At 43.3% G+C, this 19,965-nt stretch overlaps 1 protein-coding gene across 1 annotated transcript in view; it reads left to right on the forward strand.

Annotated features, from left to right (window-relative positions):
* The window catches only part of ARHGAP33 (Rho GTPase activating protein 33), a 513,356-nt gene that overhangs the window by 253,230 nt on the left and 240,161 nt on the right, over positions 1 to 19,965 (forward strand). The window contains exon 8 of the mRNA XM_030213378.1: positions 11,669 to 11,811. Coding sequence (XP_030069238.1) covers positions 11,669 to 11,811 — 143 coding nt within the window. The remainder of the gene's footprint in view (positions 1 to 11,668; positions 11,812 to 19,965) is intronic.

Here is a 19,965-nt window from a genome sequence, read left to right on the forward strand (position 1 = left end):
ACATTGTCATGCGATTCTTACAGTTGAGCCTGTCTTCATCTACATCAGATTTTCTCCATTTTCTATGAAGTTGATGTCCTTGATGCTCTCATAGCTGAGCATGAAAAGGGAAACATCCGCTATGAGAGTGTGAAAAGGGAATCATCACTAATCACACTTTCACTAGCAAAAACTGAAAAGAAGAAAAAATTGCATCAAATTGAGTTGATGTCTATGGTAGCAGTGCACTGTATTTGGACGGCATCCAGCACTCTCAAGCTAAGTACCACCATTTAAGAAACTGGACTAATAATATTAGAATATTTAGGTAGTGAGGGAGGGAATGCAGTGCTGTGATGCGGAGGATGGGGTTATGATTATCAGCTGCTCTATAGCTCAATTCAAGCACCTTGGTCTGAGCACTGTTCACTATATTACACTGAATAGCTATATAGCCACATATCTCACCGTCTTATGAAATAGGTTTCTGTTTTGTTGTTTATTGAAATATATTCCAAGGAACCTTTTGTTTATAAATCCCCAGATTACTTGTATTACACTAATTACATTTTAACTGCCAGACCCCTCGACCATTCTTCTAAGGATTTGGAGATCCCCTTCTCATCGTTTCTACTCCCGTCAGGGTATCCACCTCTATTGGCTATTTTTGTGTCATCCGCAAAAAGGCACACTTTTCCTTCCAACCCTTCAGCAATATCTCCCACAAATATATTAAACAGAATAGGCCCCAGCACTGACCCCTGAGGAAATCCATTGCTCACCTTCCTTCTCCTCGAGCGGATTCCATTTACCACCATCCTCTGCCACCTGTCAGTCAATCAGTTTCTTATCCAGTTCACCACTTTCAGTCTAAGTTCAACCCTTTCAGCTTATTCCTGAGTCTTCTGTGAGGGACCGTATCAAAGGCTTTGCTGAAGTCTAAGTAAATTACATCTAGCACCAGTCCCTCATCCAGTTCTTTGGTCACCCAGTCCAAAGAAGTCAATAAGATCGTTGGCAGGATTTTCCTTTGGTAAAGCCATGTTGGCTTGGTCCTGTAACTTGTCGGCTTCTAGAAAGTTAACTATCCTTTCTTTCAGCAGCGACTCCATTATTTTCCTACACTGACGTGAGACTTACTGATCTGTAGTTTCCCACTTCTTCCTGTCTCCATTTTTGTGAAGAGGGACTACATCCGCTCGTCTCCAATCTTGTGGAACCTCTCCCGTCTCTAAAGATCTGTTAAATAAATCTTTAAGAGGTCCCACCAGGACCTCTCTGAGCTCCTTCAGTATCCTGGGATGTATCCCATCCGGCCCCATAGCTTTGACCACCTTCAGATTCTCCAGCTGTTTATAAACTCTTTCTTCTGTAAACGGCGCAGTATCCACTCCATTCCCAGTTCCCTCGGCAGCCAACCGTGGTCCTTTTCCAGGATTTTCCTCTGTGAACACCGAAGAGAAATAATTGTTTAGCACGTTCGCTTTATCTTCATCACTCGCCACATAGCCATTCTCATTATCCTTCAGTCTCGCAATTCCATTCCTATCTCTTCTCCTTTATCCAATATATCTGGAAAAAGTCTTGTCACCTCTCTTTACATTTTTAGCCATTTTTCTTCCGCTCATGCTTTCGCTAGCCATATTTCCCTCTTCGCATCTTTGAGTTTAATCCGATAATCTTTTCCGTGATCCTCTCGTTGCGTTCTTTTGTATTTCTTGAACAAAGCCTCTTTTGCTCTTATTTTTTCAGCTACTTATTTGGAGAACCATATAGGCTTCCTGCTTTTCTTGTTTTTGTTTACTTTCCTCACAAAAAGATCAGTCGCCATATTTATAGCAGCCTTTAGCTTTGACCACTCTTTTTCCACGTCTCCTATGCCTTCCCATGCCAACAGCTCCTTCTTCAGGTATTCCCCCATTTTATCAAAATCAGTACATCTGAAATCCACTACTTTGAGTTTTGTGCGTCCGCACTCCGCCTTCGCCCTTATATCAAACCATACGGTGTGATGATCACTTTTACATAGGTGGGCACCCACCCGGATATCGGAAACACTACCTCCATTAGTGAGCACTAGATCCAGCATCGAACCTTCCCTCGTGGGTTCGTATAGCTAGATAATAGTTTTGCCTCTTGAGTTTGTGTCTTCTAGGTGGATGGGGGAGTCTATTGTTTCTTCTTCCCCATATTACTAGGATGTCTGAAGATTTTTGGTTTACTAGACCTTTCTTGTTTAAAGTAATATTACAGAGCTTTCTAGCTATTCAGTATAACAAAGAGCCAGTTTGTCTTTGGCAACAATTAACAGTGGAGTGTTAATTAGGCAGACAGTGCTTGATCTGAAGGTCTGAGTCCCTTTGAAGTATCAGCTTCCTAGAAAGAGGAGCTCTGTTGTTTACTTCAATAAAGACTTTTTGTTTAAAATGAGATATGCAGTCAGCTAATTCTACCTATATTTTGTGCTTTCAAATCTTGAAACAAGGTAAAATAGTTTTTAAAGTCCAGTATCTAATATTTAATAGGCACTTCTATTCACTAGAGACACTACTACTACTACTTAACATTTTTAGAGCGCTACTAGGGTTACGCAGCGCTGTACAAATTAACAAAGAAGGAGCTTACAATCTAAAGGACGAAATGTCAAGTTGCAGTAGTCTAGATTTCCTGAGTAGAGGTGTAGTGGTTAGGTGCCGAAGGCGACATTGAAGAGGTGGGCTTTGAGCAATGATTTGAAGATGGGCAGGGAGGGGGCCTGGCATGTGGGCTCAGGGAGTTTGTTCCAAGCATGGGGTGAGGCAGAGTCTGGAGTTGGCGGTGGTGGAGAAGGGTACTGAAAGGAGGGATTTGTCTTGAGAGCGGAGGTTACGGGTAGGGTTGTAAGGGGAGAAGAGGGTAGAGAGGTAAGGAGGGGCTGCAGATCGAGTGCATTTGTAGGTTAGTAGGAGAAGCTTGAACTATATGCGGTATCTGATCGGAAGCCAGTGAAGTGACTTGAGGAGAGGGGTGATATGAGTATATCGGTCAAGGCGGAAGATAAGATGTGCAGCAGAGTTCTGAATGGACTGAAGGAGGGATAGATGGCTAAGTGGGAGGCCGGTGAGGAGTAGGTTGCAGTAGTCAAGGCGAGAGGTAATGAGAGAGTGGATGAGAGTTCGGGTGGTGTGCTCAGAGAGGAAGGGGCGAATTTTGCTAATGTTATAGAGGAAGAAGCGACAGGTCTTGGCTATCTTCTGGATATGCACAGAGACACACATCAGATGTCTGTATTTCACTCCTGTGAAATTGTTTGGAAGTTTTAATGTGGAAGAAGATTAAGCAAGGTATCAGAAATTTAGAGATAATATAAGTTAAAGATATGAAACTTCAACTCACAAATTGTATTGATGGTTTCAATTTGCCATTTCTGATCCTGATGTCCTTTGGTCCAATTGATGCAGATCCCTCGAGGCTTTTTTAGTTGTAGATGCAGCTCATATCACAAACAAAGAGAAAGGATGCTTGCTTGAAAAATGCAGGGAGGCAAAAAGTTGCTTTTATCCAAACAAAACAAATTAAATTAACTAAGTGAAGGAAGAAAACTCAGATCTCAGGTCTGGTACTCCATCATAGACTGAGCAGAAGTATGTAAACTTTGAGCAGTAAATAGGCAGTTAGTGTATTATCTAACCTGAATTGTAGGAGCCCGATATGAACACAGCTTCTGCCTTCCTGTCCTGATGCCAAAGCGTTTTGTTTACACTCAAGCCTATCCATACCCTGATCGTGACTGAATAAATACAGATAGGCTTGAGTGTACATTTTAAGGACCTTCAGAACTTTTAGTACAAGAAGAGTGCTGGGCAGACATCTACGGTCTGTGCCCTGAGAATGGGAAGGACAAATCAAACTCGGGTATACATATAAAGTATCATATACCATGTAAAATGAGTTTATCTTGTTAGGCAGATTGGATGGACTATACAGGTCTTTATCTGCCATCATTTACTATGTTACTATGTTCTTGGGTCAGGTTTATCGTCAGATGATAGTAAGTTCTCCTATGATTTTCTGTAAAAATGTTCAATAATTTTGTCTTTTAATTGAGATATTTGTATTGGCTCTGGTTGTGAGGGATGTAAGGGAAGTTCTGGAGATCTTTGTGAGGAATGAGAGCATGGTCTGTGCCTTGGACTGTGTGCTTTCCATCTGCTGTGAGATGATCGGAAATTTCAAAGGGCTTCTGTTTCTATAGAGGAAGATGTTGACAAGGATGAGCATTGGTTTCTATGAGTTGGAGACAAATGAGGAGTCATAGAAATGTCAGGGGAAGCCTGTCTAGGTAGTGACACAGCCTTGATTTATCTGAGTCATATGTCTCTAGCAAAAATTGTTTCCATAGCTCTTGTGTGACTGGATGTGGTTGGGAGGAAGAGCTGTCTGACAATCATCCCCTGTGAGTTGGTAGAGCAGGAGGAGATGAACTGGGCTTCTTTTAGATTCAGTGCTTTTTTTATTCTGCTGTGTCTAGATTGAGATAAGCTACCTCTCTGGTTGTGATGAGTTCAGATAGGTGCAAATGTGTTTGCGTGTTTATTGCTTGTAATAGAGGTGTGGTGGAAGTCAGCACCATCAACTGATGCACATGCTGTGTTGTTGATGAATGTGTGTGTGTGTGTGTGGGGGGGGGGTCTTTTTTTTTCTTTTACATGCCAGGCCTTTCCTGCCCTTATTCAGCGCTGGTGATACTGAATTGGCGAGTTAATGGACATTGTCAGAGCTCTAGTGTTGGCAATAAGGAAGATAATACCACTACTACTACTACTTATCATTTCTTTAGCATTACTAGACGTACGCAGCACTGTACACTTGAATATGAAGAGACAGTCCCTGCCTCTGTTTGCTGGGTAAATGTCTCCTGTCGTCCCCCTTCTCCCCCACTGCTAACTCCCGGCTCCGTTCCTTCTATCTCGCTGCTCCCTATGCCTGGAATAGACTCCCTGAGCCAGTATGTCAGGCTCAGTCTCTGGCTGTCTTCAAGTCTAGGCTTAAAGCCCACCTCTTTGCTACTGCTTTCGACTCCTAACCATGACTCTCTTACTCAACACCCTCACTTATCACCCCTATCTCTGCAATTTCCCCACCCCTAGCTGTCTGTTTGTCTGTCCAATTTAGATTGTAAGTTCTGTTGAGCAGGGACTGTCTTTTCATGTTAATTTGTACAGCGCTGCGTAAGTCTAGTAGCGCTATAGAAATGTTTAATAGTAGTAGTAGTAGTAGTAGCTTACAATCTAATTAGGGCAGACAAACAGGACAAACAAGATATAAGGGAATATTAAAATGAGGATGATAAATAAGGGTTCTGAACAAGTGAACAAGGGTTAGGAGTTAAAGCAGCCATCAAAAAGTGGGCTTTTAGCTTAGATTTGAAGACTGCCAGAGATGGAGCTTGACATACTGACTCAGGAAGTCTATTCCAGGCATAAGGTGCAGCAAGATAAAAGGAACGGAGTCTGGAGTTAGCAGTGGAGGAGAAGAGTGCAGATAAGAGAGATTTACCCAGTGACGGAGTTCCTGGGGAGGAATGTAGGGAGAGATGAGAGTGGAGAGGTACTGAGGAGCTGCAGAGTGAATGCACTTATAGGTCAATAAGAGGAGTTTTGAACTGTAATGCGGAAATGGATAGGAAGCCAGTGAAGTGACTTGAGGAGAGGGCTAATATGAGCATAACGACACTGGCGGAATATTAGTCGTGCAGCAGAATTTTGGACAGATTGAAGAGGAGAGAGATGGCTAAGTGGGAGACCTGTGGAAAGCAAGTTGCAATAGTCTAAGCGAGAGGTGATAAGAGTGTGGATGAGGGTTCTGGTAGTGTGCTCAGAAAGGAAAGGGCGAATTTTGGTGATATTATAGAGAAAGAAACGACAGGTTTTAGTAGTCTGTTGAATATGTGCAGAGAAGATAACCACAAGGTTACGAGCTGATGAGTCAGGAAGGATGAGAGTGTTATCCACAGAAATAGAGAATGGGGGAGGAGGAGAGGTGGGTTTAGTAGGGGAAAGATGAGAAGCTCAGTCTTGGTCATGTTTAGTTTAAGATGGCGCTGAGACATCAGGCAGCAATGTCAGACAGGCGGCTGATACTTTGGCCTGGATTTCGGCTGAGATTTCTGGTGTGGAGCGGTGAATCTGGGAGTCCATCAGCATAAAGATGATACTGAAAACCATGGGATGAGATCAGAGTACCAAGGGAAGAAGTATAGGATGGAGAAAGAAGAGGTCCCAGGACAGATCCCTGAGGTACACCAACTGACAGTGGGATAGAAGTAGATCCACTAGAGTATACACTAAAGGTACGCTGGGAGAGATAAGAATAAAACCAGGAAAGAACAGAGCTCTGAAATCCAAGTGAGGACAACGTATCAAGGAGTAGGCTGTGATCAACAGTGTCAGAAGCAGCAGATAGATCGAGAAAGATGAGGATAGAATAGAGACCTTTGGATCTGGCCAGGAACAGATCATTGGAGACTTTAGCAAGCTCTGTTTCAGTTGAATGAAGGAGGCGAAAGCCAGATTGAAGTGGATCAAGAATAGCTTGAGATGAAAGAAAGTCAAGGCAATGGCGGTGAACAGCACGTTCAAGTATCTTGGATAGGAAAGGTAGGAGGGAGATGGGGTGATAGTTGGAAGGACAGGTAGGGTCCAATGAAGGTTTTTTAAGGAGCTGTGTGACTATGGCATGTTTGAAGGCATCAGGAACAGTCGCAGTGGACAGTGAAAAATTGAGGATATGACAGATAAACGGGATGACACTAGGAGAGATAGTGTTAAGTAGATGGGTGGGAATAGGATCAGAGGAACAGGTAGTTAGTTTCGAGGAGGAAAGAAGATGTGTAGTTTCCTGAGATACTGAGCCTGCGCTGTGTATTTTGTTTTTGAGTGGGATTCTTGGTATCTGGTAGTGACATTTTTTGATCATGCTTGGATATCTTTTAAAACATGACTTTTTATCTGCCACTGTGGCAATGTCGACAACAGTCTTCCCCCCCCCCCCCCAAACAGCCTCCCCCCCCCCCCCCAAACAGCGGTGCTACCCCGGTCCGATTAAAGATCAGGGAAGTTATCAGCCCCGAGGACCCGAGAACCCTGACCACTCAACGCGACCGCCAAACCCAGTCGCTGCCACAGTCCGAGCCACTGTAACATATCCTTGGCCTGCCACGAGGGAACAGGAGCATCCACCGGTGCCCAGTTGCTGTGCCGGTACGAGCCTGGCACCTTACCTTCGGCCAGCCACAAGGGAGCAGGAGCACCCACCAACGCCCATCCGAATCACTGGTACCGTAGACCACCTGAACAGTCTATCGGCCTGCCATGAGGGAACAGGAGCATCCACCGGTGCCCAGTTGCTGTGACGGTAAGGATGCCCGGCACCTTACCTTTGGCCGGCCACAAGGGAGGAGCAGGAGCAACGACCGACACCCAACGAATCGCTGTTACCGGAGACCACCTGAACCGTCTAGCCTCGCAAAACAAAAATGCAGAGCTTCAACAAGCCAACCGCTAGATCGGAGTTACAGGGAAGAGCACAGTACAAGTGCACCAAATCATGCGACCATTAAATTGTCGGAGGATCGACCAGACCGTGACCCCAGACAGCTGCCTGGATAACCCGATCCGGGAGATCAGAGAAACAGGGGGCCAACCGGTATCTTGAGCCACGCGGTCCAACGACGGTCTTGAGAGGGGCCCCATCCCCCGGCTGTTAGCCCGCGGCCACGAGTTGCTGATACACCAAGACGGCTCCAGCCTTGTTTGAGTACCTGTAATGGTATCTCCTGGGAGTAGGACACAGGACCCGTCCTCTGAAGCCACCAAATGGAGTCCAAGCTCACCACACTACACCAAAGATCACCACTATTGATACCTCTCAACTAGAACAATAAGCCAGCAAAGCTGAGGACGAACCTAGCAACTGGCAGCATTGCACATCAAAGACTCCCTTAAAATTCAAGTTCACCGGATCTAAAACCTTTAGCCCCTACTGATCTTACCTTAAAATAACAAAAAACGATTCATCTATGATACAAAGTGGCAATATACAACCACATTGAAAGAACAATTGAACAAGACTCAGATAACATCAAACTCTTTAATGCTCTACTCCAAACAAACTGAAAGCACAATGAACACCTGCAAAACACTCCCAGTAATCTACTTCTTATCGCTAATCCACTTAACACTCACCACCCCATTCGCAGAAATTAACACTATACCGTACTGCACAACTACCAAAGGACTAAACGGATATACCACACCACAACACCGCTAACAAACCAAAACAAAGGAAAAACACAAATAAATGGACACCCCCAACAAAAGGGAAAAAAAGATCACAAAAAACCCTCACAATTAAGAACCGACAACTGACAAAAATCCACATAACACCGAACAAAGAAGACCCACACCAAACTATCCAAGTAGGCTATGTTAATGCCAGATCCGTAGTAAACAAACAACAACAATAACAGATTGGTTCATGTCAGCAAAACTTGATCCTACTCTTCATCACTGAAACCTAGTTCCATAATCAAGAGGACCCAATCATCTTAAAACCTATGCCCTCCAGATTATAAAATCACTCACTGGACCAGAAAAGAGAGGTGGAGGCATAGCGCTTATAAACCGATCCCATTTCATCATCGAAACCACAGGTGAATTGATAACAACCCAACTCGAAATAGCTTCAATCAGAATCCAACACAAAACCCTACACGACCACCTAAATTGTGTCCTTTTTTACAGACTACAATACAATTGGAATGTAAGCCAGACAAACTTCATGGACTTCATTTCAAACACCTGCATACCCAATTCTAATGTAACTAGTACTAGGGGACATCAGTCTTCACCTTAAAGACACAAACTCCACCAATGCACGAGAATGCAAGGACTTCCTTCATTATGTGATCTTAACTGGCCACATATGCAACCAACCCATGCGAAAGGGCACATACTCGACCTCATCTCATATAAATTATCCACGACCAGAACCTAACAATAACAGAAACTGCATGGTCAGAAACACCTTGGATGGACCATTACAAACTCAACTGTAGCAAATCAAGTGTTCGGATATTGCTTTAAAGATTGTTTATTCACACAACAATAGGCACACACATATTACATAACACTCTTATGCAGTATACATACATCACCACAGGATTGTAACCTTCATCTGAGCTACAACATCAATCGGGGAAGCACCGATGACCCGCCCAGAGATCTGTGGGAAAATTCCAGCACTAGCGAGGCGTCCCTCGAACCAGGTACAGAGCTTCTGTTTCAGCCAGGGCTTTCTCTCTTTTTATAACAGCTCACAAACAAGTGTGCCTAGAACAGAACAATGAGTGGCCAATCTGCATTCCTCTCTCCCAGGCACCCTCTGATGAAAACACAGCCTTTGGACTTGTTTCTCAGCACAGTCCTGTAGTGAGTTTCCCACCCGCAACGGAGCGTTGTGGTAGCAGCCTGTCAAACAAATATTCTGGTAGCAACAGGTCAAAACAAACATTCTGCATGTCAGAAAACAAATATTCTGGGTCAGCATAAGTATCATATCATAAGTATTATACTCCAACCACATTCCACCTCTTGATACCCTATGCTGACACGGAAGTATACATGGTATTATGGACTGCTCCTGCTGGAGGGTGCCAAATTTTACATGTAAGAATACAATTCCATACCACCAAGCAATACTAAGTAATAAACAGAGGAGCACGGAAGAAACTATACGTATAGATTGTGGAGGTGCTTATCTGTATATCCGGGAAAAAGAAATATTTAGCACCCTTCCACCAAAATACTGATATATTACTAAACATTGGCTAACCACCATATTCCCTAAAAATGGATTATGTTGTACGGTCGAGCTATAGCTGTGGTAACGCATACCATCTGAGTGGATATCTCTACAAACATTTCACAATCTTGGGGTACACCATGAAGGTACATTCACCAAAATGAGGTGATAAGCATGGTTTCATATAAAGGTGTTTGTAAAGGACAATTAATCTATTTAAACTAAAAATACAATATGATAGATCGTAAGTATTATTATACCTAGTGATATACTGTTCCTTTACATGTGGACTCCAAATTGTAATTGTGCAGTCTGTTGAACAATAATAGGTACAATATAATATTTACATACAATCTGTGTATTCTGAATTGCATAAACATGCAGTTCTCCAGTACAGTAGTGCATATTGCAGATTGTAAGGCTATTCTGAGGTACCAACCAAACCTCTCCACGCAATATTTTACCAAACAGGGTTTGCAAATGGGTATGCATCCCCATCTGCAAAGCCATCTGAAATTATCTCTCTGTTGAATAGCATACAGTACCTGCAAGGTACACCAGGTGTAATTCAAAGCCTGTGTGACATTCGTCCATGAATCATTTTGAAACATAAAGTCCTGCTGAAATAAACGATTATGTCCTTCCATTGCTGGTAACACCAATTGTCCCAGTGATGGAATAGCAGGCATCCAATTCGCTAAAATATTCAATTCTTCGTATAAGTCCCTTCCCTAAAACAATGTAATTGTTATACAAAGTGTCAGTGTCTACAGTATTTAACACTCCCAACCCAGTACCAACATTCCTAAAATGGTATCATACCAAGCTCTCCGATACCATGTACAATGTGGCATCTTAGGGAAAGTGATGTTATATGTTAAGATCATGCGCTGATGTTTCATTGACATATTTTTACAAGTTTGTGTAGACGCATTACGCGGGAAGATAACATACTCGGTTCCTGTTTCCAGAAACATGCAAGAAGTCCATCTGGGTTACTTCGGTTAGTAATTGGGGTGGCATTTGCGAACACCCATTCCCCGGTCGATTTATCACTATTAAATCTTTCTTGCACATATTACAACCCTTTAAAAATAATAGCTTTTGTGTCCTGTTCCAATGAATCCATTGTTGATCTCGGAAGCCAGCTCGCTGTACACACCCCGTCCAGTGTGTATTATTCGAGATAGTCCAAATTGAGGGTGACATTAGTTACCAACAACACACGACCCTGGCACCTTCCACAGTGAAGCTATTGTCAAACAGTAACATTCATAATAAGGCAGCTGGTAGTACAATGTGTAGGTATCTTGAGTCAGCGTCTTGTTCTCCGAATTCTTCCACCAATAGCGGACCACATTTGTTTGGTTGAGGATTTCCGTCACTGGTGTTCCGGGTATACACTAGGGGTAACCATCCAAAAGGAGTAGGACGACGTACTACAAAGGATAAACAACAAGCATGTTATTCTCGCAAATAACAACGATCTATGGGAACATTATGCAACTGTGAATCACCAGGCTTAACAATACCCATTGTGCCATCTTGTCCTCTGGCCACCACCTCAGCTGGCATAGGAGGCTGAGCTCCAGTAGGGTCCCTTAACCCAAACCTTCTGTCCAAGTGCAAATCAGTGGACTCCAAAACCGCACACTCCGCGAGTAGTGGAATTGAGTAGGTGTCATTTGCATATACTGTGCTTTGAGGAAACCATTCATCCGCTCTACTAATCCGGTCTGACTGAGGACTAAAAGGAAGTGATAAATCCATTCAATGTCATACTCGGTACAAAAATGGTGAGCAATATATTTTTAAAGTGAGTACCATTGTCTGACTGAACTTGCAGTGGCACTCCATAGTAGCGAATGATGAGGTTCAATTAAAACAACAGTATTCTGGTGCAGTTGCCCTGCGACCAGGGATGTACACCAGGAACCTGAAAAGGTATCAACAGCGACATCAGACATATTGGCATCCTTTAGAACAAAGGTAAAGGGCCAATGTAATCAATCTGCCAGATTTGACCAGGCAACTTTCCGCTGGCCAAATGACCTCGCACTGGATGGGGTACCGGACGTTTAGTCAAATGTTGGCAGATTGGACACTGTGCAATAATCTTTAATGAGGGAAGTGGTGATTGCTAACCCACGCTGTCGTGCCCAATGCAGTGTGGCTTGTTCTCACCCATATGTCCACTTTTTTTGGTGTGCCCATGTCGCCAAACCTGAGCAATTTTCCGGTTCTTCCAAGGTTTCCACCTTGAGAGGTGAAATTTTGCTTTGTTCATCAGCCACTGCGTTGTTAAAGGCGTTTCTAGATTATCACCCTTGCAATGAGCATCTAATTGAAAAACAGTAACGTTAGTAGTCTGTACATAATTCCAAATGTCTTGCCACAATTCTGTACCCCCATACATTTTTTTTGTATTAATTTTCCAGTTGTACTGGCACCCGAGTCTTTTGTTTCTGCCAAAAGGCTCCAATTAGCATAATCTTCAGTTACTGAGACACTTAGCTCTACCTCTCCTGTCTGCACTGGCTACAAATCTAAGGCAGTTGTATTGCTTGCTGCACTTCTTCAAAAGCTTGTTGTTATTTTTCTCCCCTCTCAAAATAATATTTTTTCCTAGTCACTTATATACAGTGGTGGAAATAAGTATTTGATCCCTTGCTGATTTTGTAAGTTTGCCCACTGACAAAGACATGAGCAGCCCATAATTGAAGGGTAGGTTATTGGTAACAGTGAGAGATAGCACATCACAAATTAAATCCGGAAAATCACATTGTGGAAAGTATATGAATTTATTTGCATTCTGCAGAGGGAAATAAGTATTTAATCCCTCTGGCAAACAAGACCTAATACTTGGTGGCAAAACCCTTGTTGGCAAGCACAGCGGTCAGACGTCTTCTGTAGTTGATGATGAGGTTTGCACACATGTCAGGAGGAATTTTGGTCCACTCCTCTTTGCAGATCATCTCTAAATCATTAAGAGTTCTGGGCTGTCGCTTGGCAACTCGCAGCTTCAGCTCCCTCCATAAGTTTTCAATGGGATTAAGGTCTGGTGACTGGCTAGGCCACTCCATGACCCTAATGTGCTTCTTCCTGAGCCACTCCTTTGTTGCCTTGGCTGTATGTTTTGGGTCATTGTCGTGCTGGAAGACCCAGCCACGACCCATTTTTAAGGCCCTGGCGGAGGGAAGGAGGTTGTCACTCAGAATTGTACGGTACATGGCCCCATCCATTCTCCCATGATGCGGTGAAGTAGTCCTGTGCCCTTAGCAGAGAAACACCCCCAAAACATAACATTTCCACCTCCATGCTTGACAGTGGGGACGGTGTTCTTTGGGTCATAGGCAGCATTTCTCTTCCTCCAAACACGGCGAGTTGAGTTCATGCCAAAGAGCTCAATTTTTGTCTCATCTGACCACAGCACCTTCTCCCAATCACTCTCGGCATCATCCAGGTGTTCACTGGCAAACTTCAGACGGGCCGTCACATGTGCCTTCCGGAGCAGGGGGACCTTGCGGGCACTGCAGGATTGCAATCCGTTATGTAGTAATGTGTTACCAATGGTTTTCGTGGTGACAGTGGTCCCAGCTGCCTTGAGATCATTGACAAGTTCCCCCCTGTAGTTGTAGGCTGATTTCTAACCTTCCTCATGATCAAGGATACCCCACGAGGTGAGATTTTGCGTGGAGCCCCAGATCTTTGTCGATTGACAGTCATTTTGTACTTCTTCCATTTTTCTTACTATGGCACCAACAGTTGTCTCCTTCTCGCCCAGCGTCTTACTGATGGTTTTGTAGCCCATTCCAGCCTTGTGCAGGTGTATGATCTTGTCCCTGACATCCTTAGACAGCTCCTTGCTCTTGGCCATTTTGTAGAGGTTAGAGTCTGACTGATTCACTGAGTCTGTGGACAGGTGTCTTTCATACAGGTGACCATTGCCGACAGCTGTCTGTCATGCAGGTATCGAGTTGATTTGGAGCATCTACCTGGTCTGTAGGGGCCAGATCTCTTACTGGTTGGTGGGGGATCAAATACTTATTTCCCTCTGCAGAATGCAAATAAATTCATATACTTTCCACAATGTGATTTTCCGGATTTAATTTGTGATGTGCTATCTCTCACTGTTACCAATAACCTACCCTTCAATTATGGGCTGCTCATGTCTTTGTCAGGTGGGCAAACTTACAAAATCAGCAAGGGATCAAATACTTATTTCCACCACTGTAATGGTGCTAAAATTTGCCCCAGGTGGGGTATGTGTTGTCTCCAAAAGCCAAATAATCCTATAAAACGTTATGCCTCCTTTTTATTACAAGGAGGAACAAATTCCAAAATGTTCTGTTAGCTTTGGCAAAATTTCCCTCAGACCATTATGCCACTGAATGGCTAGAAATTTCACTGTTGGGATGGCCCTTGTATCTTATCAGGATTTATTTCCCATCCTTTTTTTTTTTTTTTAATGTAAAATTCACAACTCCAACTGAGTCTGAACATCTTCCTGTGTTTTCCCTTGAATTATAATATCATCAATATACTAATACTTAACACTTGTAAAGCGCTACAAGGCATACGCAGCGCTGTACACCATACATGAAAAGATGGTGCCTGCTCGAAGAGCTTACAGTCTAAATAATGCACAATTTGCATATGATCAGCTAGAGGAAACTCATCTAAATGATCTGCCACCATCCGGTGACAGACAGGGGGCTATGAATCCAGCCCTGTGGTAGTTTTAATAACCCCCTTCTCCATGAACTCTTTTATAGTTTTACTGATCTCAAGGTGCCCCCCTTATATTCTATACTGTTTTAAATGAATAGTCTGTGTGGCTGGGGGAATCTTTGGGGTCATTTTCACCTTTCCCACAGTAATTGAATGAGATTAGATGTAAGGTTTAACTCCAAATTGATATCTCCCATCTGTTTTTTTTTTTTGATACATTTGTACCCCGCTCTTTCCCACTCATGGCAGGCTCAATGCGGCTTACATATTGTATACAGGTACTTATTTGTACCTGGGGCAATGGAGGGTTAAGTGACTTACCCAGAGTCACAAGGAGCTGCCTGTGCCTGAAGTGGGAATTGAACTCAGTTCCTCAGTTCCCAGGACCAAAGTCCACCACCCTAACCACTAGGCCACTCCTCCACTCCACTCTTGTAATGTTAATGTCAATCCTTTTAATATATCTGTACCCAGTATATCTCAGCACAGGTACAATCATAACTTAGTATTCCCTTTTAGGCAAATTTCCAATTTTTAATTCACCCAGGTCTGTACAGCTTCAATTTGTTTTCCACCCAACCCGGTCATAACAGCTCTCTGACCCTTAAATTTACGTGGATTCCATATAATAAAGTGGCCTCAGCTCCAGTATCCACTAGTGCACGCACTTTTTGACAGGACCTATTTTTCCAACAAATTTCTATATTTACATGGGGCTGCAAATCTAAATGCGCCAAGTGGGTGGAAGCCTGGTCATTCTGTCAATCATATTTTCCTGCTTTTAAGATACTGCACTTCTGTCCAGGGATACAAATCCTCATAACCCTGCCATTCCTCTTGCTCTTGTGGGGGCAAGCTAACACTAACACTAGGGGTTCCAGCCTCAGGGGGAGAATGGCTGATTTGTCAGCATTTACCCGAGCTTGCTGACTGTGTACTACTTTGCCCCCATTTAATCCCCGCTTTTTAACTTTCCCTTTCCGCTTTTTAACTTTATACTGTGCCACCCTTACTGCGGCACGCTCTGCAACCCTCTGGTACCCTGTACACTTATTCATCATCAACTTTCCCTGACATTGTGCCATTACCGAATCACTTTTTACTGTCCGCATTTCTGCCTGTGCTTCCAGTAGTTGCTGCTGGAGAAGTACATTTTGTTGATGCACCAGACGATATGCCGACAATAAAATCCACCCACGTCGACTTATTGAGCGCAACTCCTTGCCTTTAATTACAGGGGCTTTCTGTAGACATTGCAACACTTCCTCACACTTTCCCTCTCCTAGGCAAACATCCCAGTTCTCACTTAAACCCGTATCAGTAGCCCATTCAGTTGCCAATGCCTGATAGGGATACTTATCCCACCCCGGGATACTAAATAACTGAGGTAAATGTGCCTGCACAGTGTCCTCTGATATCCCAGCACCACTACAGTTATGGTTCTGTTTTTTCCCTTTCCGAAACATGTTTTTTTTTTTTTGCTTAAACAATCCGCAAATCCGGCTCACAGCGCCAAATGTAGCAAATCAAGGGTTCGGATATTGCTTTAAAGATTGTTTATTCACACATCAATAGGCACACACATATTACATAACACTCTTATGCAGTATACATACATCACCACAGGATTGTAGCCTTCATCTGAGCTGCAACATCAATCGGGGAAGCACCGATGACCGCCCAGAGATCTGTGGGGAAAATTCCAGCACTAGTGAGGCGTCCCTCGAACCAGGTACAGAGCTTCTGTTTCAGCCAGTGCTTCCCCTCTTTTTATAACAGCTCACAAACAAGTGTGCCTAGAACAGAACAATGAGTGGCCAATCTGCATTCCTCTCTCCCAGGCACCCTCTGATGAAAACACCAGCCTTTGGACTTGTTTCTTAGCACAGTCCTGTAGTGAGTTACCCACTGCAACGGAGTGTTGTGGTAGCAACCTGTCAAACAAATATTCTGGTAGCAACAGGTCAAAACAAACATTCTGCATGTCAGAAAACAAATATTCTGGGTCAGCATAAGTATCATATCATAAGTATTATACTCCAACACATCAACCTATCCCTAAAATGGCGGAAAAGAGGTTCTCTCCACATACGAGAACACACATATTACACCACGAGAGGCCAAATAGACGTGGAAACATTCTGGAAACATATATATATATATATATATATATATATATATATATATATATGTCACGATCTCGGATACTAGAGGTATGTGAGCCCTTGGGCTACTGCCGTTGAGTGGCAGCAGCAGGCAAAACCCCCCGACCAGGACTGGGCTAACACAACAGACAGGACAGGAGCTGCAAAGCAGGAACACACCAGACTGGAACACACTGGACTGGAACTCTACCACCTATACCTAGCAACCGTTCCCCAGGAGTTGAGCTCCTGGGTTCTGGCGGCCGGCAGGACTTACCAGAGACAGGAACACAGGGACTGGGACTCTAAAACAAGCTTGCCAAACAAAGACCAGGAAACAGGACTGAGGGGACTTCCTCAGACAAAGCAATACTACACAAGCTTGCACTAAACAGGGACTCAAGGAAAGGCAGAGGGGACTAGAGAACACAAAGCAGGCAAGGCAGACAGACACCCGAGGGAACAGGACTAGGCAGGCAGAAAAAAACAGAACAAGGCAGAAAGTGCTTCTAAGCACTACAGGGAAACCAACAAAGCAGAAAGTGCTCCTAAGCACTAAAAGGAAAAGCAGGGAGCGAACAGGGAAAAGCAGAAAGTGCTCCTAAGCACTAAAAGGGGAAGCCAACAAAGCAGAAAGTGCTCTAACCACTAAGCACTAACCGTGACCTTCAGCGTTTGCAAAGGCCCTGAATGGAAAAAACACCACTTTCTTATCAAGGCCCTGACTGATAATGTTACCACTCCAGGACACAGGCAGCAAGCACACTGAAGCACAGAGAAGCTTAACCCACACAGGTGCAGCACAGTGGAGCAATCAGACCCACACTGGAAGCAGCCAGCACACAGAGACAGAGCTAACTCTAGCAACACAGACAGAAGCCAGCAAAGAAGCTGACCACCAGAAATAAGGTAAGTTTGAGAGGGGTCCTGACCATAATCATAACAATATAATAATGATTGGACAACACAAATGACTCCATACACTACCTCTCAGAATGGGACAAAAGATGCAAACACATATTAGATGAAATAGCACCCCTACGCAGTGGTGTGCTGGTAAATTTTTAACAACAGGCTCTCTCCCTGGTCCACCTCTGTGCCCCCGCAAAAAAAAAAAAACCATTTCCAGAGCTGGCTATACCCGGGGAGAGAGTGTGCTTTCAAACAATCCTTACATCCAATTTACCTTCTTTTAATGTAAAAAAAAAAAATAAATCCTTTATCCTCCATCTTTTAAGACACTGCCTACCTGCTGGATAGTGATGGCACAAGGAAAGCAAGTGAAGACTAACTCAAATAACCTGGCTGTTCCTTGGATGGGTACTAGTATTACGATATTGAAGATGCGACCATATGATGAGTCTGCGGTTATGCTCCACTAATAAGTTAAAAGATTAACTGGATTTCTTGAAAGGATTATATAAACTTAGGATGCAGGACTAGGGACACACACATACACGTATTTAGTCAATATCATAATTCTTCATGTACAGCCACAAAACAACCTTTTAGGGTGAATAGTGTTCACAATGAGCTCCTTTTATTATCGACCAGATAGAGACAAGAGTTTTCAGTTTTGACACAGTATAATTTATCACAAGAACAAAATATAAGAAAACCAATGGGCTGCATTAGGGGTTTATGGCCCATTTATGTTTCAACAAAAGAAATCTGCAAGAAACAAAATATTTTTAGTTTGACTAATAAAACACTTGCCCATGAAACATGTTCAAAACAGAATAATCCATTTGTGTATCTAAAAGGTAAACTTCTACAAAACAGATTAAGATCTGATTTCATGTGCCCCAATGAAAGGAGAGTTTAATTCTACTTCCATTTAATTTCAATATATTCCATCATCATCTTTATAACACAAGGCTTCCCAAGGTAGACTACAACAACAGTTAACGTGAACTCATCAGGAAACAGGATATCCTCACTGAAATTTGGCCATCTGTATTGTATACAGACGTGTATTTTTTTTTTTTAGTGTAGAAAAATGAGCACAAAATACAGAGTTTAAGACTGCTGTTTCTACCAGCTATAATAATTTTTAAAGATGTTTTAGTGATATTCAATTGTTACTTCATGATATTTATATTATATGGGAAGCTTTCAAATAAATAAAAAATCTGTCCAATAAGAAAAAAACAAAACGAAACAAAAACTTTTGTCCTCCACCTTTTAAGGCACTGCCTAACAGCTTTAGACTTGTTACAGATGGCCCAAGAATAAAAAAAACAAAAAACAAAAAACGAGAATGTGGATGCAGCAGCTCATAGGTTTGATTGCTTTGTTTGGTTTGAGTGTTCTAGCTGTGGGGGGGACTGAAAACAAAGATTAAACAAATTGGTTTCCTTGCTTACCTGTGGAGTAGATAGGCTGCCTGCAGCTCATCACGTCAAACCTCCTTGGTCCCGACAGCGTCCTTTGCCTGCGGCGTCCTGCCTACTGTCTGCAAGTAAGTAACGATAATGATCCGGTCCGAACTGCGGTGGGGGGAGGGAAGAGGTTGAAAGAGGGAGGCAGGGAGCGGGAGCGAATACGGGAGGGAAGAAACAAAGTTCAATGCATGGGGCAGTGGGAAGGGCAGCAGCAGGGAAGAGAGAATCAGGAACTCCGACGAACCTCTTGCCTGCAGTGCAGCACGAGGAGGCAGGGTTGCCACACACCACGCATGCACCAATATCAGGTGACAGCTGGTGTGTTTGGGCATGCGTGCCTCCAGCCTCCTGCTGCAATTTGTGAAAAAAAAACCAAAACATTCAAGTCGCAGCTGAGAGCAGAACAACCGGTTCGCTAAATTATTAAAAAATTAACAACGGGCTCTGCAGAGCCGGTGCAAGCCGGCTCCAGCACACCACTGCCCCTACGAACAAGAACCTCACGCAGACACAACTCGATACTGTGGTTCAACAAAGAATTAACAAATTTAAAAACACAGAAAATTGGAATGCGCATGGAAAAAAATAAAAGATGAACTTACACTCAACACATGGAAACAATCACAAAGGAATTACAAATACGCAATAAGATGGACCAAAAGATCATACTACAAAACTAAAATAGGACCAGATTACAAAGACACGAAGAAACTATACCAGCTCGTGAACAAATTACTAGACACAACGCCGATCACCACAACCAATTTTAACATCCCATCTGCAGACAACCTTGCTAAATACTTCAACGAAAAAATTGCAAACCTACGTAAAATGCTACCACAGGACAACACGGACATCGATAACTTCGTCAAGGAGCTAGACCC

Source organism: Microcaecilia unicolor, chromosome 8 (assembly GCF_901765095.1).
Source record: "Microcaecilia unicolor chromosome 8, aMicUni1.1, whole genome shotgun sequence".
NCBI lineage: Eukaryota > Metazoa > Chordata > Amphibia > Gymnophiona > Siphonopidae > Microcaecilia > Microcaecilia unicolor.